This window comes from Tenrec ecaudatus, chromosome 2 (genome assembly GCF_050624435.1).
Source record: "Tenrec ecaudatus isolate mTenEca1 chromosome 2, mTenEca1.hap1, whole genome shotgun sequence".
Lineage (NCBI taxonomy): Eukaryota > Metazoa > Chordata > Mammalia > Afrosoricida > Tenrecidae > Tenrec > Tenrec ecaudatus.
Genome location: NC_134531.1, coordinates 148,502,703 through 148,526,216, shown reverse-complemented (window position 1 = coordinate 148,526,216; position 23,514 = coordinate 148,502,703). Strand labels below are relative to the sequence as shown.

The 23,514-nt window shown below is 48.8% G+C and overlaps 1 protein-coding gene and 1 long non-coding RNA gene across 5 annotated transcripts in view; one reads left to right on the top strand and one right to left on the bottom strand.

Moving 5' to 3' along the window:
- Positions 1-8,382, bottom strand: part of DELE1 (DAP3 binding cell death enhancer 1) — a 27,404-nt gene extending 19,022 nt beyond the window's left edge. For 3 of the 4 annotated variants that reach the window (XM_075541746.1, XM_075541745.1, XM_075541747.1), the window contains exons 1-7: positions 8,226-8,382; positions 7,358-7,466; positions 7,146-7,269; positions 4,913-5,060; positions 3,684-3,845; positions 3,351-3,439; positions 3,154-3,250 (exon numbers count right to left, since the gene is read on the bottom strand). In XM_075541746.1, the coding sequence (XP_075397861.1) occupies positions 3,154-3,250; positions 3,351-3,439; positions 3,684-3,845; positions 4,913-5,060; positions 7,146-7,269; positions 7,358-7,466; positions 8,226-8,256 (760 nt within the window). In that variant the 5' untranslated portion in view covers positions 8,257-8,382. The remainder of the gene's footprint in view (positions 1-3,153; positions 3,251-3,350; positions 3,440-3,683; positions 3,846-4,912; positions 5,061-7,145; positions 7,270-7,357; positions 7,467-8,225) is intronic. The other variant, XM_075541744.1, reaches the window with a different exon arrangement.
- LOC142439406 (uncharacterized) lies at positions 8,147-23,514 on the top strand. The gene is made up of 2 exons (XR_012782851.1): positions 8,147-8,429; positions 23,399-23,514. It is a non-coding gene; the product is annotated as an uncharacterized LOC142439406 (long non-coding RNA).

The window sequence follows — 23,514 nt, the reverse complement described above, 5'->3', positions numbered from 1 at the left end:
ATGCAAAATCTGATTATGGCTTATGCTCCCTTTGTGTTCTGCCACAGTGCCTACCCTCGCGGAAAAAATGAATATATGAATGCAGGAACGGGCAAGGAAATTCTCAGAAGGGCCTGTCTGCCCATCAACATCACGAAGAGTTAATGAGGTAGAAGTCAGGTTCAATTCAGCCAGAGGCACATGAAATTACCCCCCTGCTGATGGAAGGCTTGCTGGCCCGACCTGGCTTCCATGCCATTCCTCACACGGGCTTCATCAATCGATTTTGACCCATGCGCTCTTCTAAGTTTCCTCTGCCTCCAACCAAGCCGAGCCTCTACTGTGCTGTGCTGAGTCCTCAGTACCAGCTCCCACCCAGTCTCCTTGATTCCCTCTGGCGTCTCTACTGTCCACAGAGTAAGTACTCAGAGATTTGAGAGAAAACGAAAACGAACCAGACCCCTCTCCCCCCTCCAGCGTAAAGACCTTTCTCACTTAGGAAATCCACTCTTCACCTTGGTTGAAAGGTCTCACCTGCTCCATCCCCCTGCCTACTTCTCTGATCTCCTTTCAATCTCCTGGTGATCTCGAAGCTATTTTGTACCGTAAGCAGCAAAACTCAAATCAAGCCTTTGGGCTTGTGCTTCACTCTGCTCGGCTACCTCTTTCTCCAGATAGTCACCCAGCCTGGCTCCTTTATGTCAGTTGGAATTTAGCACCAGGATCTTCGGTAAGGCCATTCTACATCAAAACTTGCTCGTTGCCCCAGCCACTAACACAGAAATGTTTCATTTTCTCTGTAACATCAGCCAAATATTTTTTGAAGTCCAATTTTTTATTTTGAGACATAGTTTCACACAGTCTCAAGAATCAATACAGAGGGATCTGATATACCTTTTAAGCACCTGTGGTAGTTAAATAATCTGGTGTCAATTTGAGACTATTAAGAATGAAGGGGTGGAGTTTAGCCTGTCAATCAGATTGCAGTTTGATGACCTCATTTGGAGGCGCTCAGAGAGAAATAGCTCCCTGGAGGCCAGACCCTGCTTCGTATTCCTGATGACAAGCCACATGGAGCTACGCTAATGGAGCCAGAGCCCTGGAGCCGGAGGAGCCACACGGAGACCCACGCCAGCACTGAGATGCTTCTACCGCCACTGGAGCTACAAGACTTTCCATCCATTGGCTTGTGATCTTCCTGCATTTGGCATCATTGCATGGCTGTATGAGTCTAAAGAGGAAGTTATGAACTGGTATTGAACATATGGGCTAATATTGGACTTACGGACTTGATCTGGACTGGGCTGGATGTTTCTCAGTATACAACTGCTGTTTGATATAAAGCTCTCTCATACACACACCAGTGTCTCAGGATTTGTTTCTCTAGTCGTCTTGGACTAACACAGCACTGTTTTCCCCAAAGGTGGTGGCGGGGTAATTACATGCCACCGAGTCCATTTCGATTGGTAGCAACCCCCTGTGACAAAGCAGAATTGACGTATAGAGCTTTCTAGACAGTAATATTCATGGGAGGAGCTTGCCAGGTCTTTCCTGCATGTGAAATTCTGTTTCATTGTTTGCCAATTTATTATTTTCCCTTCCTTCAATACAATGTCAGCTCCCTGAATGCAAAGGCTTTGTCTAATGAATCACTCTATCCCCAGCCCCTGAGGTTTGGCCTAACAAAAGGGAAATGCTGGATACATGTATTTGGAATGAATTCCAACTTCTTAGCTACCTGCCCAGTAACTCCCACTAGATAGATGCTCCTTGGAGTCTGGGTCTACATAGCACAAGTGAAGCTCAAGTCAAGGCAGGACAAATGGGGGTGGGGGATGTGAAATATCCAGATGTGGCCTGTCATCATTGCCATCGTTTGATGCCTTCGAGTTGACTATTGCCGATAGTGACACCTTGTGATGGAGCCGACCTGCCCCATAGGGTTTCCTCAGCTTTAATCTTCACAGAAGCTGAGGGCCAGAGAGTGCTCCTGAGGAGAGACTGAGTACATTCACACCACCAACCTTTCAATTAGCAACAAGGACTTGACAACTGTGACCCCAGGGCTCCTTGAATATGTGGGTGAGATGTCCTATTTGGCCTGCTCCCAATCTCAAACCAAACCCATCCAGTCGAGTCTCACTCAGAGTGACCCTCTAGGACACAAAACTGTTCCATGAGGTTTTTGAGACTGTAAATCTTTATATGTTTCTTTCTCCAAAGCAGCAGCTGGTGAGTTTGAACTGCTGACCTTGCGGATGACAGCCCAATCATGAACCCATTCAGCCACCAAAGTTCCTTCTCCAAATCTCAGGAGTTCCTCTTTCCTTAGTGTGGCAGAGAATGCTAGTTATCCTCCAAGACGTATTTTCCCCTTCCAACACTGGACTGATAACCACAAAGTCAGTGGTTCAAAACCACCAGCTGCTCTGCAGGCGAAAAGACGAGGCTTTCTGCTTTCCTAAAGAACTACAGTCTCAGAACCCCATCAAGGCAATTCTACTCTGTCCCCCAGGGTTGCTATGAATCAGAACTGATTTGATGACATTGAGTTTGAGTTTAACACAGCAGAATTGTCAGATAATCAGAACATAATCAGTTAGTTAAGGACTACATTTCCCAGGCTTCTTTGCAACTGGCTATGCCTACAGTAATTGGTGCAACTTCTAGGTCATATCCTTAAAGGATATGCACACACACAAAAATTCACTGCTACTGAGCTGATGCTAACTCACAGTGACTCTGTAGGACAGAGTAGAACTGCCCTAGTGGGATTCTGAAGCTGTCAGTCTTTACAATTGGCAGCCTTATCTTTCTTCTGCGGAGTAGCTGGCAGGTTCCAACTGCTAACCATATGGTCAGCAGCTCACACATAGCCTACTATGCCACCCTGGGTCCTTCAAGGGAAGGCATAGTCTTTCGGTTTTTTCCCCACCTTCCCCTCCCAGGTAACTGGAATATGGATAGAAGAGCAGGAACAAGAATAGCCAAACTTGACAATGAAATAGGCCAGTGAATGAGTCTGACCCACTGAGCCACAGTACCAGATCTGACCAACCTGGGAAAGAATATACTCTCTTGTTGATCCCACTGCCCCCTGGATTCTACTGAACCTACCCCATATTCTTCCCAGTCCCCACCCATCTCTGCCTGAGGCTTGGTCCCCTTCCTTACCCAGAAGGTTGAAAGCAATGGCAACACTGAGCTGGAAGAGCTGCTGAATGGAAGCCACTGACTCCTCAAGGGAGAGAGCTTTTGATTTATCACCCTCCTGAGAAAAAAGACAAAGACTCATTATGGGAGGATTCACAGAATTGCCAGCTGCCCAGGGAACGGTTATGGGCATCCACGTGGCCAAATCCGGATAATACCTGCTTGTCCCCAGTTGTCTGCGGCTGGGCTGGCTTTGCCTTGGACTCAAAGTGACTGTTGGCAGGCGGAAACCCAAATCCACTGGGATCTGCAAGGAGAATGCCCACCACCCAGCCAGGGCAAATGAACAAGGGGGCTTATTTTTCCCTTCCCGCAGAGCACCCAGCCCCACCACCCAGGCTCACTGCCAAGTGTCAAACAGATGTATGGCTCCAGAAAGGGGGTCACACAGGAGTGGTAATTCCTTTACCTGCAACTATGTAGGTATAAGGGTCTATTTGCCCAATTCTCCCCTCTACCCCTTTCTGAGGATTCTTAAGGTAGGGGCTCACCTTCTTCAGAGGCATCCTGGGCACTGGCTGCCCTCAGGGGGCTGTGTGAGGAGAGCCTGCTGGGCTGAGCCGAGGGCCCTTCCTGGCCGAGCCTGCGGTCCCTGTGGCTGGAGTGCCTGGGGGCTGGGCCCTCCGGGCAGGGCAGGATGTGCCTCCGCAGTGCTGGAAAGAGCCAGCAAGAGTGATCAGGAAGGGGCAGACCGAGTCCTACAGAGGACTTTGTTAGAAAAATGTGACCCAGCTTTCATACTCCTCCTCGAATTCCTTGGCTGGCTCCCATCCATAGTGGTCTAGACCCACTTGCAGACTAATCTCCAATCCTCAACCCAAATGCCCTTTATTGGTCCTCTGCTTTGAATTCTAGTGGCCAGGAGTGGATGCGTTATTTGCCTCATTTAGTATGGTAGCCCCAGCACTCAGCAGGGGTCTTTGATGGAGTGCTGATAAGGATCACCCTCCTAACAATCATGAGAAGACCAAAAACCCACTGAGTCATTGACCAGGTGCGGGCATGACAGTGAGCTGGTGCCACGTACGTAGTCCTCCCAAGAACCCGATGTGCTACGTCCTCACTCACTGCCCTGGAGTTGATGCCGACTCATACTGACCCAGGAGGATGGGGTAGAACGGCCCCTGTGGGTTCCCAAGACTGTCACTCTTTATAGACATAGAAGACCCCATCTCCCTCCCACGGAGTGGCTGGTTGTCTCAACTGCTGAACTTGCAGATCGCTGCCCAGCTCGTGCCCACTAGGCCACCAGGACTCCCCTGCGGTGAGTGCTCGGGTTAGCTTGTTTTACAGATGAGGCCACGAGGCACAGGGAAGTTGCAGGGTTGGACCAAGGGCATGAGTACATCGCCGCACTGAGGCTTGAATCCTAGTAATCTGACTCCAGAGCTAGGCTATCTCATCTCTGTCCCAAGGCACATAGTAGGCACTCAATAACTACTCATTTGTTACTGAATGACTGGGCAGGAATGACCTAGATGGGTAAGGGTTGGCAGGCAGCCGTGCTGGGATCTAGAGTAGCCAGGATCCCTGTGGAAGGGCATGGAGAGGCACCGAGGGCAGGTGTGGCCACACCCTGGGTGGACAGGGCTTCTCCACGTTCCCCTTCCTCTGACTTCGAAAGGAAAGGCAAGGAGCTGCTGATGGCTCTTTTCCTGAGGTGTGTCCAGAGAGGCTTCCTCCCAGCCCAGCCCTCCTGCCCCCAGGACTGAGAACTCACTGGAGCTCGGCTGCCACAAGGGAGATGACAGGAAGTGATCCAGGGGACGGCGCCAAGAGCAGGACTCCACTCGCTGCGGTGCTCCTGGCAGGGACGCCTGGAAGTGGACCTGCCTCGCCAGCTGCAGGGCCAGCACAGCCAGGGTGCCCTGGGGAAGGCAACACATGGGGGCACAGTCGGCAGTCCACTCCCCTAGACTTGTCTCTGGCTCACAGCTCAACTATCCCTTTCTCAAGAAGAGGAGCTTTTCCTAATTCCTGGCTCGAGTGACTCCCCCACCACTCGGACAGGACTCGAGCTTATCCTCTGGAGCCCTGACCACACTGGCACGTACGTACATAGTCATCTCTATAATTATTCCTCTAGGGTCTGGCTCTCCTGTTGGTCTCTAAACACCATGTGGGCAGAATCCCTTTCTGCAGAGTGAAGTAAGATTTTGGTTGTGGTCAGTTGCTATCCAATCAATTTTTGACTCACAGTGACCCCTTGTGTCAGAGTAGAACTTCCCCGTAAGATTCCCTAGGCTACAACCCTGGTGGTGTAGAGGTTACATGTTGGGCTGCTAAGCAAAAGGCCAACAGTTCAAAACCACCAGCTGCTCGTGGGGAGAATGATGGAGTTTTCTGTTCCCAGAGAGCGTCGCAGCCTCGGAAACCACAGTTTTACCGTGTCGTACCGGGGCGCTACGCTATGGATCAGAAGTGACTTGATGGTGGTGAGTTTGGTTTTGAGTTTTCAGTCTTTACAGGTACAGATCATCAAACCTTTCTCCTGCAGAACTTCTAGGTGGATTCGAACCACCAAGTTTTTAGCTATCAGGTGAGCACTTGACTACTGTAACACCAGGGCTCCTATTAAGATAAACCAAACCCATAAAACCAAACTCAGTGCCATCGAGTCAACACAATCATGGCCCCCTGTAGGACTGAGTAGAACTGCGCTGCGGGTTGCGGAGGCTATATATACATCTCTACGGGAGCAGGAGGCTATATATACATCTCGACGGGAGCAGGAGGCCTCCTCTTTCTCACACAGCAGCTGGTGGGTCCAAACTGCTGTCCCTCGGGTTAGCAGCTTAATGAGCACCACGGGGGCCCCTATTAGGATAAATTGGGAGCTTAATAAATGCCCAGTGAATGAATGCAAGAAAAACTGACTGAATAAATGAAGTCTAAGCCAGGGTTTCCCCTACACTTTATCCTGGATCATGGGCTGTAGAACATAAGTTTTTAATTCCCAGGGGGCAATTTTTCCCCCCTGAAAAGGAGGTTGGCAGGCCAAATACATTTGGGAAGCCATGGTCTAAGCCAGCGGTTCTCAACCTTCCTAATGCCGCGACCCTTTAATACAGTTCCTCATGTTGTGGTGACCCCCCCCCCAACCGTAAAATTACTTTTGTTGATACTTCACAACTGTCATTTTGCTACTGTTATGAATCTAGCGACCCCTGTAAAAGGGTCGTTCAACCTCCCCAAAGGGTCACGACCCACAGGTTGAGAACCGCTGGTCTAAGCAGACACAAAAAGGCAGTGTAGTTAGCTGGGGTTTAGGCACAAATGCAGAAAGAGGGCACCAGGTTCAATCTTTTTCTCTAGCCTAGCACACCCCCTCCTCTGCCCACCTCCCCAATCCACCACACACATTCTCTCTCTCTCTCTTTCTCGCTCGCTCGCCAGTGCAGATTTGCTAACACAGAAGGTGCCTCTTCTCTGGTAGCTCTGCAAAAAGCCTGAGCTAGTCTTTATCCCACTGACAGCTTCATCCTGTGTGTGCCAAAAACATATTTGTTGCAGCGAGCACTGTGTGTACAATAGCAAACAAGCCAAGAGAGTCTCTGGCCTTATGGATTTTACGAGAAGACAAAAGCCAAGTACACAGAAAAGAAATACAACAATTACACATTATGCATAAGGCCACAGAGACAGAAGCTCTGGCTTGTCCAGGGCATATGAGGAACGTGTGGGTCGAGGCCAAAAGGAAGAGGAGACCTTGTAAAGAGCAAAGACAAGTGTCCCCAGCAGTGGGAATCCCACATTCACAGGTTCTTTCAAGGGGCAATGAGAGAGCTGAGGAGAGGTTTCAGTGGCCCTGGGATCCAGGCCCAGTTCCCAAAAAGACTCAGTGTGGACTCAGCCAAACAGGAAAGCAACCTCATCCCCAGGATGTGTTATGAGAACTGCTTAGCTAGGCCTTACTTCCAAGCAGAAGCAGGGCAGGGCTGAAGAAGAATTACCCATGATAAGGCATTCCACAGGGTGTTTGGGGAGGCTTGAGCAGACTTCCACTGGAAGGCATCTTTCCATCCATGGGTCCTTTGGCCCTTGCTTGTGTCTGGGCCTGCACCACAGGAGCCTGAGCTAGAGAAACACAATAGAGACGGTCAGTTTTGGCCTGGAACAGGGGCAGGAGGCGGCCAGGGAAGGAGTGGGAAGGGCAGTGGCTCACCTATCAAGGCTGGGTACAGGGACCAGCAAGCTGGAGGAAGTAGCCTGAGGCACATTTGGCCTTGTGGACCTGGGGTTCAACTCCCATCGTCTTGGCAGTAGATGAAGAGCTGTGAACAGAAAAGGATCGGTCACCTCCACAGAAGCAGGATGGAGGGCAGACAATTCCAGCCTTTCCTTCAGCTCCATCATCCAGCATCACTACCCTGACCCAGCCACGCCGAAGCAAGCCAAGCAGTGGTCCTTAAACAAGGATGCTGTGGGAATCACCTGGAGAATCTAGGGTACCACTCACTTCCAAGCCCAGGACATCTGCCTCGCTCAATGTGGAGCCCCTATAGTTAGTAAAAGCTCCCCAGGGGCTCTGATGCTCCGCTTGTCCTGACAACCACAGTTGTAAAGTGGCAAGCCCTTCGTGCTCATTGGCCCATCCAGTGTGGGGGCACTAGGTCTCCAAACCCAGCCTGTCTTCCTACTGGCTCCTCCTACTCAGTACCCCTCGAAGCCTACTCTTTCATTGGCTCCTCCTGCCATCGGCTGACACTTGACTCCTCCCCCTGGCAATGTTCGTTGTAGTTAGCTGTCGTCCAGTTCCGACCCATAGCGACCTCAAGCACAAGAAAACGAATCACCGCCCAGTCCCGCGCTAGCAAGAGCCCCACCCTCTTCCTATTAGCTCCACCCTCCAGATCCGGGAGTCTAAACTCCGCCCCTCCTCCCGAGGGTCACCCACGTCTCACATCCAATGGCCTCTGAGTTCCCGGCTGTCGCTCCGCCCCTTTTAGGGCCCTGTCTTTCCCGGCTCTAGCTCCGCCCACCGCCGGCCTGGCTCGGTCCCGTGGCCCGCCCGCTGCTCCCGTGCCCCTCACCGCGGCCCAGGAGTCCCGGGAGGCGCCACATGGCTTCCCCAGCGCCACTGAGAGCGCGCCGCGGAAGGACGCGGCCGAGCCACGGGCGGCGGCTGCAGCGGCCGTGGGGGCGTCTCGCGTGGCCGAGTCCCGTCGGAAGCTCGCGGCCAGCCAATCAGAAAGGAGCGCGAACGGAAGGAGGCCGCGCCAGAGGAAGTGGCGAGTGTAGGACTCTCGGGGCGGACGCGAGGGGGCGGGGTAGGGAGGAGGGTGAACTCCGGCTAGGACGTGGGGTGCGGGCCCAGTTTCCCACTTTCCCTTCCCTGCAAGAATATAGGGAGCGCGCAGGTGGCTCCGCTGAGCCGCCTCGGAAGCCGGGCGGTGGAGAACCAGGGCGGAGCGGCCTCGGTGGAGCCAGAGGACCTTGCTGTCTCCGTGGGGCCGGGAGGAGCAGCAGCCTTCTTCAGGCCCCGGGCTTGAGGTGGAGTGAACGCCTGGCTGCGGAGGAGCCGAGCCGAGGCCGACCGTCAGCTTCCGGGCCCCAGGCCGCGCCTGATTGATGCGGGCAGGCGACCGCGGGACCCCTGCGCAGGGCTAGCGAAGTCGGGGATCCTCAATCTGCGCCTCAGCAGGGCCAGATCGATGGTCTCCAACGGTCCTTCCAGCGCTGGCAGGCTGTGGCGCTTGAAAATACACACAGGGAGGGGCACCCCACTTAATCCAGCCCCGATCTGCAGACCCAGCTAACCTTGGATGCCCATGCTTTTGCTTGACAATGTTTCCTCTTTCACCACCCTTGATTCTGACCTGAGGGCGCTCCCATTCAAATTCAAATGTAGGTTTGCGACCGGAGGTGGCGCTTACACGTGCCTGTCGCGCCTGACGATAAGCTTTCCTAAAGATGTCAGCCCAGATGTGAAATCCTCTGGGGCTGTTCTGCTCCGCTCAGCCCAAAGGGTCACTTGGAGTCTGAAATGATTCGATCTCCCACAACAACGGCATACGATGTGAAAGTTGCATTGATTTGTTCCACGTGAATCTCTGAGCCAGATAGAGGACAGACGAATAGGGAGCATTTGTGGTCTCTGAACAGTTAGTTGGTGCAGGGTTTCGGAGGGGGCTCTGGAGTCCAACAAGTTGGGGGTTGAATCCCAGCTTTATTATTTCTTAGCCCTGTGCTCTCGATCAGGTTACTTAACCTCGCTAAGCCCGGGTGGGGGGAAGGGCGGGAAGATAACTCATGGAATTGTTGTGAGGCTTAACTAAGATAACAGATTGAATATGTTTGACATAGTTCATGGCACAGAGGAAGAGCCACTTAATGAATGTAAGTTGTGATTAATTGCCATGATGGAGGAGGTGAGTAGGCAAATAGAGTAGTCCAATCGAAGCATGAATGATGGGCTAAGTAGGTGCCAGAGAAGAATGCAGAGAAGTGGCTGCGGTGGGGGGAAGGGGGGAGACAGAGTTTGCTAGATGAAGGGAGAAAGGCACACTGAACTGAGGAAACATAGACTCTGGGGTTTGAATATTGAGAACCTACACAGAAATATCCTTGCTTTAATATTGGGGGCAGATAAACAGTGTAGGTTCAGCTCTGTCCTTGGTATTTTTGTACCAAGTGCCTTCAAAACACTTCATGGAAAAATTCCATTTTCCCCACAAGTTTTTTTTTTTTCCCCACGAGCTTTTTGGAACTCCCGTATACTGTCTTCTTTTAACCCACTGCGTCCAGTTTGCTCATTCTCTAAGGCTTAGCCCAACCCCACCAACTCAGTGAAGATTCCCCCAACTATTTGGGGCCTCGCTGCTGTCTGCTTCCCCCAATTCCTGTAGCACTTCATTGTGTACCACCCAATTTAGCAGTAATTATATGTTGTCCTCTTATTAAATGACTTCATTTGGTTAAGTCTAGTCTCCCTAGTTCTCTCCCTCAGGGCAAGGGATGGTATTTTCTCCTCCTCGTCCCTCATAGGGCTTGACATAAACTGTCAGCCCCGAGAAGATGCTCAGACAATGCCTGTTGATTGATGGAACACCTTATGTGCAGAATGATTTAAACCAAGCACATCAGACCCAATTACAAGATATATTGATTCAGTCCACATAACAACATTCATTGACAGCCTACCATGTTTGAAGCTAATTGAAAAGTTTTAAGCAGACAGTAGGGTGCCTGTCCCCAAGTGTAAAATGGCATTATGACATCTCTCATCCCAAGGAGCCTGAGAATACCAATGGTGCAGATGGTGAGGGCAGCTGGAGTGATCCATGGTTCACCTGTTAACCCCTTCAGTGCTGCCCAGAGAACACCAGCAGGGAGGCAACTTTGTGCCCCTGACCTGCTTGTCCAGGCAAACTGTCTTAACTTAGAGAGGGAGCCTGTCACCTATATGCCTAGTGAATCACTCTCTGCCTGTTGATGTCTTTGTATGTATGTTGACCACAATGACTGTTCTAGACATTTCTTAGTGCCTTCTTTTTGGTAGACACTCTTGATTTGTGTTAATTAAATATATGAGAGCCACTGCCATGCTGGAGAGTATCCCGAATATATGATGCTTTTAAAAGATGGGTATAGTCCCTACCTTTGCAGAGGAAATAGTCTACTGGGGCAAACTAAGTTGGCAGGCAATTAAGATAATAATAGTGTCTTAGGTATGTGTTGCAGCCATAACCAAATACCCCAATGTCTTGTGGTTTCGAGAAATGATTGTATTGTCCCACACTGTTCTGTGTGTCAGCTGAGACAATCAAGTTGTCTCATCAAGTTGCAGTCAGACAGAAGCTGGGCTGAAGCTCTCGGAAGGGTCCCCAGGGGCCCTGGGCGTCTGCACAGGAGGGAAGATCCAGACTACGAATACTGTTCTGTCAGCTCTTTGGAAGCAGCCTGTGCCGTGGTAGGGAACATACATGGGGCAATGGGAACAACTGGAAGAAGCCCACAGCTAAGGCTCAGGAGTCAAGAAGGCTTTCTAGAAGCAGAGACCTCTAAAAAGCCAGAAGGAAAGCACAATCCTAGCAGGAGAATGGACGGACTAGACCAGAAACTGAACCAATGACCAAATTCCCCACCATTGAGTCGATCTCCACTTGGGGATCCTATGTAGGATTTCTGAAGCTGCGGATCTTTACAGGAGCAAATAACCTCCTCTTTCTTCCTTGGAGCACCTGGTAGGTTTGAACCCTTAACCTTGCAGTTAGCAAGCAATCCAACACTGACCAGTCAGCCACTTGGCTAGAGCGCTCTAAAAAGGCCATTGCTGGCTGGCATGCTCAGGAGGGATGAACTGAATTGAGGACATGGCAGGTGTCAATCCCACCTTTTCATTTGCCCCTCCTAGGCCAGTGACCCCACCTTTGTCACCAGAGAAGGCTGAAGCATCACCTCAATGCTAATAGCATTTTTTTTGTTTTTTCTTAGTGACAATTTTTTAAATGATAACAGAATGAAAATCCCTTTATGCGACTTCCTCTAAATATTATCTTTAAAAGGACATATGGTAGAATGGCTCCAACCCAGTTAGGTCGGGACCAGGGTGGGGAGGATGCTCAGATGGTTAAACAATTGAAGCCTAAGTGTAAAGTGGGTTAAGGAAGAACCTACTAGCAGGGAGCACACAGCATACCAGGCTCAATGGGTCTGACCTCTCAGTAAAGTAATGGTTGGTTAAAAGAGAATTCCTACTCTTCTAAAAAGTCAAATAGTACAAAAGGCTTCTAACAAAAAGCCCCAGCACACCCTCCACAGGCAGCTCCCTGCCCTGTAGTCCTCTTCCCTAGAGCCTATAGTTTTCAACTCTGAAGTTTCAGGAGACAGCACAGAAGAGCCAGGATTCTGGAGTTGGATTGCCTGGGATCCAGCTCGGCTCTCCCACGTGCCAGCTGGGTGACCTTGGCAAAGTTAATTATAGTAGCTTGGTACTTGAGTTTCTTCATCTGCGAGATGGGGGGATATTTGTCCCCAGCTCATGAGCTAGCACGTGTACATTGCCTGGCGCGTGGTCAGCGTGATAACGATGAAGAGCTGGGGGAACATTTGCAAGTGTACTTGGAAGTTAGTTGGGCACCAGACAAATAAGTGTGCGGCACGCTTTAATTGGGAGGGACTGACGGGAACCCAGACTCAGTTGGGGAGGTCTCTTTGTGCTAAGGCCACGGTCTGCACTCCTTCCTGTCTCTTCTAGAATCTTGTCTCTGGAATTATCCTGACCCTCAAGCCAAAGCTGACATTGCTCAACTAGCTTTTTTCTCTTTTTTTCATTATTATTCCTGAAATAAATGTGGGACTTTCCTATCTTGGGGCGAAAGTCCTCTATTTGATCCTCCTGCCCTTTTCAGCAAACATTCTGTTTCTCTTCTGCTACTGCCAGATTTCTTAATTAACACACATGCTGTCTCCCATTTCTCACAGCTCCCGCGCCTTTCAGCTCAGTCTCCCAGCGTCTCGGTCTCTTCTGCTGACATAGTTGTCAGGAGGGTCACTAGAGACCGCCTCAGTCACCGCCAAGGAGCCCTGGACTCAACTGACCATCCAGTTCTTGGGTCCCACGTCCCAAGCTGCCTCCTCCTCGCCCCACTTCCTTCTTCCTGTCCATTGCATCCTTCCTTGAGTCATCCAGGGGAGACACTTGGGACTCAGAATTGACTCACCTCCTACCCCTGCCCTCCTGTATTAGTTTTGACTCTTTCAGGAACCCCAGATAGGAATTGTAATGCAGACATTTTAAAAGTTTTATGAGAATTTGAAGGAGTAGCGGGCCCAAGTGCAGAGTATAGCTGGAACCCAGGAGAGACTAGAACCAGAGACTCCAGCACTGAGAAACTGAGTCCTTTCTCTGGATTTCTCATGATCTGCACTGTGATGTTTAGAGTTATGCCAACTAGACATACCTGGGTGAAGACAGGGATGGAACCCAACCTATCAGTCCGTCACAGCCTGATGACGCCTCCTGGGGGGGTGACCTTTCGTATCAGGGAGAACCCCTGAGCAGAGCAGAACTCTCCCTTGCTCCTCCACCTGCTGGATCTGGCTCCTGCGTCTGGTGTGTCGATCTCCTGTGGGATGCCCTGCTGAGCCCAGGAGCCACCTCTGGACCCATTTGACTGACCTTGGATTTACCTCAGCACCCACGAGCCCAGGGCACTCCTGCTTTGTCTTCCTGTTTCCTGTTCAGCAGCTTCCACAGCTACATGAGTCGGGAGAAGCCTCGAGCTAACATCCTTCCAACCTAACATCGGACCTACCGGCTTGAACTAGACTGGACGTAACCTGCGTACTTGTAAGCAGGTTAAGCCATTTGCAAGCCATTTCTGGATATAAATCTCTTTCTATAGACACACACATACAGACGTCACTAGTTTTGCTTCTCTAGAGACCTAATCTAACACATGCACAGAAACTCCAAGGTGCCAGACACTCCCACATCCAGCTAGTCACCAGGTCCTGTTGCATCTCCAGCTCTTGCGTCAAGAGACTCTGTCTCCTCTCAGGCACCCATAGTCCTGTGTCTCCTTGTTTGTTTGCCTCTTGAAAAATCCTTTTTCTGAACCCTCGGAGGAGCATTGGCCATAATGGTTCTCTGCCCAGTGCTCTCAGCAGGAATTTCCTGCTGTGGCCTTGGCTCCCACCTCTGATCTAGTACTTAACAGTGTGTGTTCCGGAGTCCTGATGACCTCGCTTGAACCCTCCTCTGCCTTGCCGATTGAACTTGGGAAAGTTACTTAAAATTTTCAAGCCCCAATTCCTCATTTGTGAACTGGGGATAATGTTGACAGCTAACTGGCAGGGCTGAAATGAGGGTCACCAAGTTAATAGTACACGTCGTGTTCCTTTGGCACAGGCCTGGTGGACAGAAAGGATTCAGTAAATGACCGTGCCTCCAGGATGCTCCTTAGAAGCAAGGATGGCAGGACTCTTTCCCATGTGCTTTGGACGTGTGTCAGGAAGATTAGTTGTGGAGAAGTACCACATGGTACTTGGCAAATGGAAGGTCAGCGAAAGAGAAGACCCTCAGGGAGATGGGTTGGCGCAGGAGCTGTACAAGAGGCTCACACCGCAGTGATGGGGAAGATGGTCCCTATCAGCGCCAACTCAAAGGCACCCACCCAGCAACACTCTTGCCTTGGGTTCCAGTCCTCCATCACCTGCTAGACTTTTCTATAAGAAATTCACCTGTGACTTCAGATCCACCCATCAAAATTCTCCAGATACTGCTGGAAGATATACATACCAGAGAGAAGAGGGGAGGGGACCTGAAAAATGAGGTCAGTCTAAGGGAAGACCCACCTGACCTCAGCCAGGCCTCCGCAGAGAAGAGTCTGGGGAATGGGGACCCCAGGAAGCCTCTGCACCGGGAGTTGGCTGACTCGTTTGCGATTCAGGAGGGTGGACAGAGTTCCAGTAAGCCTGCAAATAGAGGATGCGAATCCAGCCTTTAAAAAAAGCCCAGGGGTGGTGAGAGGCGAGGTAGCAGGATCTGCAGGTGTGAAAGGTGAGAGCAACACCCTCAGGGCGCTGAGCCCGGCTCTGGCTGGGTCCTCCATGGGAGTGCTGAGGAGCTGGCAGCCAGGAGCCAGAGGCGCTCCTGTTTTCAGCTGAGCTGTTGCAGGTCCCTGTTGCCGCCCTGGTGAGCACTCCTCATTAAGCTCAGGGTGTGCAGCCCCCCTGCCACTCAGCCCTGCTCACCGCGCCTCCCGCCCTGCTCCTTCTCAGAGACTTGACATGGCAGTCCTATGGGCAGGATTCTGGTGGGGTGGGGGGCTGCACACTGGTCACCCAGGAAGAATGAGCCGGGAGGGTGGCCTGACAGCTGTCTGCCCAGCCCTGTTCTGCTATTGCTATCTGTGTGACCTGCCCCTAGGCAAGTTGTTTCCTATCTCATCTATATGGGGTAGTGGACTCAAGATAAGCGGTTTGAACCCACCAGGGGGAGAGAGATGAGCAGTTTCTGCTCCTGTAAAGATTGATAGTCTCAAAAACCCACAGGAGATGGGGGTGGGGGGTGGTAAATTGATTGTGATAATGATTGTACAATTCTTCTTGACATGATTGAACTGTATGATGTGAATTATGTGCCAATAAAACTGAGGAAGAAAGAAAAAAAAACCAAAAACGGAGCAGTTCTAGTCTGTCCATAGAGTCCTTATGAGTCAGAATTAACTGGACCGATGGCAGTGAGTTTGGTTCTGGTTTATACCATATGGATAATAAAGGCCATTGAACGCGTGCAGTTTAAGGAGCTTTGGTGGTGCTGTCGGGTAAGCATTGTACTGCCAACTGCAAGGTTTGTGGTTCAAATCCACCCTCTGCTTAGAAGAAGAAAGATCCGGTGATCCACTCCCCTACAGAGTCACAACCTCAGAAACCCTATATAGAGTCACTGTGAGTCAGAGTCAACTCGATGGCAGTGGGTTTGGTTTTGGTTTTGGGGGGTTTATCTTACAGTTACAGTGAGTTTTGCTGAGATAATGCAGGTAATGTCCTTAGCATAATCTCCTGTACCTCTGGAGCTAAGGCTCGACCCTTGCAAGGACAGTCACTCCAGCCCTCACACTCATTATCTGTTGATGTCATCTGTATGTGGCTGTCTCTGTCACTTACTCAACTATGAGCTCCATGAAGTTAGTGATGGAAATCCTATGGGTACTGAGTCATTAAAGTTTATTGTGCCAACCTGGCTGATAAACACATGAGGAGTTAATTGAAGGGCGGAGAGATAAATGGCTCGGTGAGCCTTACCTTTCAAGTTCTCGGGTCTCTTGCTTTGTGATGGTCAGACCAGGGTGCAGCTGCCTTAGCCAGTTTCCTGCTTCAGCTGGTAAGGCTCACTTCCTGCGAGACATCCCTGAGGAGAAGCCACATGGACCTACCCCAATGCAGCCCTGGGTGCTGGAGCAGCCGTGTGGAGACCCCTGCCAGTGCTGAGATGCTTACGCGTTCACTGATTTGGCTTTCCTTCTGCAGTCGGCATCATTGCATGTGTTTTGTGAGATGGAGGAGGACTTTGTGGATTAGTGTCGGACATATGGGCTAATGTTGGACTTGTGGGCTTGGGCAGCACTGGGTTGGGATGCTTTCTTGATGTGCACTTACCCTTTATATAAAACTCTGTCTTATACATATGAGTTTCTATGGATTTGTTTCTCTAATACCCAGACTAACCCAGGTACTAACGGGCCCTGGTGGAACTATGGTTAAGTGTGTGGCTGCTAATGGAAAGGTTGGCAGTTTGAACCCAGCAGCTACTTCATGGGATAAAGATGTGTCAGTCTCCTTCGATAGTGGGACAAGAGGAAAGTTAAGGGGAACAGAGGAAAGAATTAGGAGGCAAAGGACATTTACAGAGGTCTAAATACAGACATGTACATGTGTAAATATATTTGTAATCATAGGGAAATAGATCTATGTACATATAAAGTATTAAGGCAGCAGATGGACATTGGGCCTCTACTCAAGTATACCCTCAATGCAAGAACACTTTGTTCTAATAACATTCGCATTCTGTGATGCTCACCTTCCCTGACACAATCACTGAAGACAAATGGGTGTATATGAAAATGTGAAGAAAGCTGATTGTGCTCAGCTATCAAAAGATACAGTGTCTGGGGTCTTAAAAGGCTTGAAGATAAATAAGCGGCCATCTAGCTGAGAAGCAACAAAGTCTACATGGAAGAAACACACCAGACTGTGTGATCATAAGGTATCGATGGGATCAGGTATCAGGCATCAAATACCCAGGAAAAATCATATCGATGAAGATGAGGGGGAAGGTTGAGTGGAGACCCAAAGTCCATCTGTAGACATCCCCTTACAGAATGGCCACAAGGAAGAGACAAGCCGTCAACGTGCAGTATAGCACCGGCAAAACATACATCCTTCCTCTAGTTCTTTAATGCTTCTTCCACCGCTATTGACCCCAATTTTACCTTACAAATCTGGCTAGACCAGAGCATGTACACTGCTACAGACAAGAGCTGGAAACACAGAGAATCCAGGATAGATAAATCCCTCAGGACCAATAATGAGAGTAGCAATATGGGAAAGGGGGGAGAAACAGGGAACTGATCACAATGATCTACATATAACCCCCTCCCAGGGGGACAGACGACAGAAAAGTAGGTGAAGGGAGACAGTGGTGGGTGTAAGAGATGAAAAAAATAATAAATTATCAAGGATTCATGAGAAAAGGAGGGGGAAATGAGCTGATACCAAGGGCTCAAGTAGAAAGCAAATGTTTTGAGAATGATGATGGTAACAAATGTACAAATGTGCTTGACACAATGGATGGATGGATGGATTATGGTAGGAGTTGTAAGAGCCCCCAATAAAATGATTAAAAAGCAAAAAAACCTTCTGACCTTGGAAACCCTTTGGGGCAGTCTACTCCGTTCAGTTGGAATCAACACCGCAGCCATGGGCTTTTCTGTTTTGTGACTCAATGCCTAGCTCAGCACCTGGCATGTCAATTCACTGACTGGCATGGGTCTCTTCTGACTCATCATGACCCTGACACATGCATGAGTTTAACAATCATGGAAGGGGGGGGGGACAAGCAAACTACCAAATAATAGAAACCTTTATTAAACCTTTATTAATGTGTCCTCTGTGGATGCACTTCTGAAGATGCTGTTTCTGTCCCTCTAGCCCTTCCCCAAAGAATCCTGTGCCCTTTGATTTGCACCACCTCAAAACAGCAGCCCAGGCACTCACAGGAGCTCAAGTCCTTTTCAAGGGTCTTCGAGTTTGGGAAACAGAAGTCTAAAGGGGCGGGGTCAGGGCTGGAAGTTCTCAGTGAAATACTCATTCATCGGCCAGCCTTTGCTGCCCTCGAAGGCTGAGCAGGGGCATTGTCTTAATGGGAAGAAAGTCCTTAGTGCAACTGCCCTCGCCTTCTCCGCACCAATTCAGTTTTCTTACAACCTCTTCATAATAAGCCCCTATGCTTGTACTGTGTCCTTTAAGAAAATCTATCAAGATTACCACTTTGAAATCCCAAAATAGGGTAGCCATCACCTTCTGAGCTGACTCTGCCTTGCGTTTATCTGGCCTAGCTCATCTCCTCCACCAATTGTCTGTCAGTTTGTCGTCCTGGGGTGGCCTGTGATGCTGGAAGCAAGGTCACTGGTATTCTAAGTACCAGCAGAGCTTCTCAACTAAGAAACAAACTAGGAAGGACTAGCTATCCACTGCCGAGGAAGCAGCCACTGAAAATCGTTTGGGTAGCAGGACAATGTTGTCAGACACTGAAAACTTCATGAATAACAGCAGATTGTTGTCAGCGATTGGGCCAGATGATGAGCTCAAAATACATATGACTGGGCATGGGCAGCCCTCTCTTGGTTCCAAGTAGATGGAGGAAACCCTGCGGAAGGAGAGCCTTTGGGGCCTTCATTTGTTGATGGGGCATGACTCAAAAGGAGAAGAAGCAACCATAAACATCATTCATCATTGGAACTTGGAATGTACCAAGCATGACTCCAGGAAAACCGGAAGTCGTCAAAAATGAAATGAAACCCCTAACGATACATATTGTAGGCATTAGTGAGCTGACATGGACTGGTATTAGCCATCTTGAATCAGAAAACCATATGGTTTAATATGCTGGGAATGTCAGATTCAAGAAGAATAATGTTATATTCATCACCAAAAAGGACATTTCAAGAGCTATCGTGAAGTACAATGCTGTCTGCGATAGGAGAGTGTTTATCTGCCTAGCAGGACACATCCAGTCGATACCACTTATTCAAATGTATGTATCAACTACTAAACTTAAGTGATGAAAAAATTGAAGAATTTTACCAATTGCTTTGGTCTGAAATTGATCAAACACGCAATCAAAAAACATTGGTGATTGGAGTGCAAACGTTGAAAGCAAACAGCAAGAAACGGTGGTTGGAAAATATGGCCTTGGTGCTAAACATGAAACCGGACATCGTAACACATGATAGAGTTTTGCAAGGCCAATAACTTCATCACAAATACCTTTTTGTAATAACACAAAAGGGGGCTGTACATGCGGGCTTCTCCAGCTAGAACACACAGAAACCAAAGGGACTGCATCTGTAGGAAGAGACAACAGCTAAAATGAGACCAGGTCCTGACTGTGGAACTCATATCACAGTTCAAGTGAAAACTGCAACAAACGAAACAAGGTCATGAAAGCCAAGATGTGGTACATCCCACCTGGATTTCGAGAGTATCTCAGGAACAGACTTGACACATTGGATATTGATGATAGAAGACCTGATGCGCTGTGGAGTGACATCAAGAATATCAGAAAAGATTCAAGGAATGTCTGAAGAGGCTCTGAAACTAGCTCTTAATCACAGAGTTGCTCAGGCAAATGGAAGAAATGCTGAAGTCAAAGAGCTAAACAGAAATTTTCAAAGGGCAGCTCGAGACAAAGTAAAATATTAATGAAATGTGCAAACACCTAGTTAGAGAATCAAAAAAGTAAGAACATGCTCAGCATATCTTAGACGGAAATAATTCAAGGAAAAATTCAAGCCTCAAGTTGCAATATTGAAAGATTCTGTGGGCAAAATATTGAATGCCAGGAAGCATCCAGAGAAAATGTAAAGAATATAGAGTCACTGTACCAAAAAGAACTAGTTGACATTCAACCATTTCAAGAGGTAGCATATGGTCAAGAACCAATGGCTCTGAAGAAGTCCAAGCTGCACTGAAAGCATTAGCCAAAAACAAGGCTCCAAGAACTGACAAAATACCAACTGAAATATTTCAATAAGCTGAAAGCATTCACTGGTCTAGGCCAAGAAATTTGGAATACAGCTAGCTACCCGGACAACTGGCTGAAAAGATCTACATTTGTACCTATTCCAAGGAAAAGTAACCCAACATAAGGCTCAAACTATAGAACAATATCATTAACTTCACATGCAAGTAACATTTTGCTGAAGATTACCCAAGAACAGTGCAGCAGTACATTGATAGGGAAATGCCAGAGATTCAGGCTGGATTCCGAAGAGGATGTGGAACAAGGGAGACCATTGCTGATGTCAGTTGGATCTTGGCTGAAAGCAAAGAATACCAGAAAGTTGTTTACTTGTGTTTTATTGACTACTCCAGGGTATTCAACTGTGCGAACCATAACAAAATATGGATAGCCTTGAGAAGAATGGAAATTCCAGAAGAGTTCATTGTGCTCATACTGAGCCCGTACATGGATCAAGGGGCAGGTGTGAATAGAAGGGAAGACTGTATGGTTTCCAGTCAAGAAGGATGTGTGTCAGGGTTGGATCCTGTCACCATACTTGTTCAATCTGTATGCTGAGCAAATAATTCAAGAAGCTGGATTATATGAAGAAGAATGCAGCGTTAGGATTGAAGAAAGCCTTTTTTAGCAACCTATGATATGTAAATGACAATTTTGCTTGCTAAAAGTGAGGGTGAAAAAATTATTTTAAAAACAATGATTTACAATCCTTTCAAATATGATTAAACCATTGAATTGTATGATGTGAATTATATTTCATAAAATTGTTTGAAAAACAAACAACCCCCACCCCACCCCCCAAAAAAGCAAAGAGGATGACTTGAAGTACTTGCTGATGAAGATCAAGGATTGTAACCTTCAGTATGGACTACAACTCAATGTAAAGAAAACTTAAATCCTCACAGCTAGGAAAATAGATAACATCCTGGTAAATAGAGAAGAGATTGAAGTTATCAAGGAGTTTGTCTTGATTGGATCCACAATCAATGTCCATAGAAGCAGCAGTCAAGAGATCAAACAACACATTGCATTGGGTAAATAAGTTTAAAGTGTTGAAAAGCTGGGATGTTACTTTGAGGACTAAGATTGGTCTGACTGAAACCATGAGATCTTCTATCCCTCATATGCTTGTCAAAGGTGGACACTGATTAAGGAAGACCACAGGAGAATCGATGCATTTGAATTGTGGTGCTGGCAAAGGATACTGAAAGTACTATGGACCACCAAGAGAACAAGCAGATCCCTCCTGGAAGACGTATAGCCAGAATGCTCCTTAGAGGCAAGGATGGCAATGCTTTGTCTAACATACTTTGGACATGTGTCAGGAGAAGCAAGACCCCGAAGAAGGACACTCTATTGGCCAAGTAAAGGGACAATGAAAAAGAGGGAGCCCCTGAATGAGATGAATTGACACTGGCTGCAACAACGGGATCAAAGAAAGAACCACTGTGACTGGGCCGGGTTTCGTTCAGTTGTACCTGTGGCCTCCAGAAAGGACCGAACAACAATAACAGCGAATCCTCTCAGAAGCCAATGTTTGAACTGGACTTCTGTCCAAAGGAACTCTAACGAGATTGAGACAGGTGTGTCACTGAGAGAGCTTGTCTGCCCCCATCCATGGATCATAAAGACTCGTTTATGTTTTGATTAGAATAAACCTATGCATGCATGTAAGAACTGTAACCCTAGTAGCAGTACTTCTTTTTACTTAACCCTTCTACGTGTTTTCTGTCAGGAGAACAGGTGAAACAACAGTAGAAGACCCAGTTCCCTCTGGCCTTAAAATCCCACTGTCTACAGTGGGTTATTCACCACGAGTGGAGGTTCTCGGCCAATCACTGTGCTGGGTTACCAGTCACTGTGCTGGGTTACCAGTCACTGGGCTGGGTTACGGTGTTGCTCCAGTGAAAGGGTGAACGTAGGCTTGGTGGAGTGAAATGAGTGATAGACCTTAAACACATAACAAAACTCACGATATGTTTCAACGGTGATCGTTGCTAGTAAGGCAGAAACCCAGGATGCTATGAGAGTAGAGCAGAGGAGAACCATGGGCACAAAAGGAAGATCTGGGAGAGTTTCTGGAAGGACCCAAGTAAACTGAGACCCAAAAGAAAGGCAGCCTAGGGGAAGCAGAGGGAGAAGGGGTAGAAAGGGGGAACCGATTGCAATGTTCAATGTATAACCCCCTTCTAGGGACAAACAACAGAAATGTGGGTGAAGGGAAACAGCAGATGGTATAAGATATGAAAATAATGATTATAAATGATCAAGGGGTTCTTAGGGTGGGATGGTGGGGGAGAGAGGGAAAAAAGGAGTTGATACCAAGGACTCAAAGAGAAAGAAAATGTTTTGAAAATGAAAAAAAGAAAGAAAATGATGATGGCAACATATGTACAGATGTGCTTGATACAATGGATGTATGGATTGTTGTAAGAGCCCCCAATAAAATGATTTATTAAAACCAGAAAGAAAGGAAGGCACCCTGGGTTAAAATGACAGGTAAAACAGAACTTTCCAGGCAGAAAGGACAGTGCATGCAAAGGTCCTGAGGCAACAGGGAACTAAATTACTGGGTTCATGTGGCTGGAGCCTACTGATGATGGAGATGTGGGGCCTCCTCATGAAGGCAGAGCTGGGAGCACAGATCATGCAGAGCCTCCTACCCAGTGACACCGGCACCAAACCAAACCCATCACTACAAAGTCGATTCCAACTCGTGGCGAGCCCACGTGTCCCAGAGTGGAACTGGCCCATGTGGTTTCCTTGCCTGTCGTCTCTGAGGAGGCTGAGGTGAAGGTTTCCTTCAGGGGCGCTGCTGTGTGGGTTTCAATTGCTGCCAGAGACCTTGATCCTTGGGATAATGTCTGTTCAATCTTGTGCGCATGCACGCACATCGTACTGAGTAGTGCACCTGTTTATTTCCTCATTTAGCTTTCCTAAGAGGCTGGGGCTCTTATTCCCATTTGACAGACAATGAAACCCTGGCTACGGAAAGGTTTGACCTTCCCAAGGTCACCTTGATCTGGAAACCAGGCCATCAGGATGCAAGGCCTGCTGGCTCCGTCTAAGGGCCAAATGTGCACTTGATGCTGCACCATGGGTTTCTTGGGGGGGGAGCGGCTAGATTCCTGTCCCCCTCCTCTTCTAGAACTTGGGGGAACCCACTCACAGGTTCTTCCTGCTGTGGGGGCCAGGCTCCGGGGCTGCAGTCTCAGCGCGGCATGCACCCCTGACAGCGCCCCGCCCGGAAGGGCGCGCTCCGCGGCCAGCAGGGGGCGCTCTCCCCGCGCCTAGCCGCCAGCAGGGGGCGCTCTCCCCCCGCGCGCCCTGGCCGCGCCGCAGCCCCCGCCCGACCACGTTCCCTTTCGCCTTGAGGGGCGAACAGCGTTCGTTTCTGGTTAAAAATGACTGTTTTTTAATGGGCTTCATTCTTTATTTCTCTCTGTCCTCTCCCAGGGCCAGCGAGAGGCAGAAAGCGACACCGAGAATCCATTCCAAACGAGCAGCCAAGAGGAGACGCGGCAGCTCCCAGATGTTGATGTTTTGTTTTTTGACATAAATCTTTCCACTCA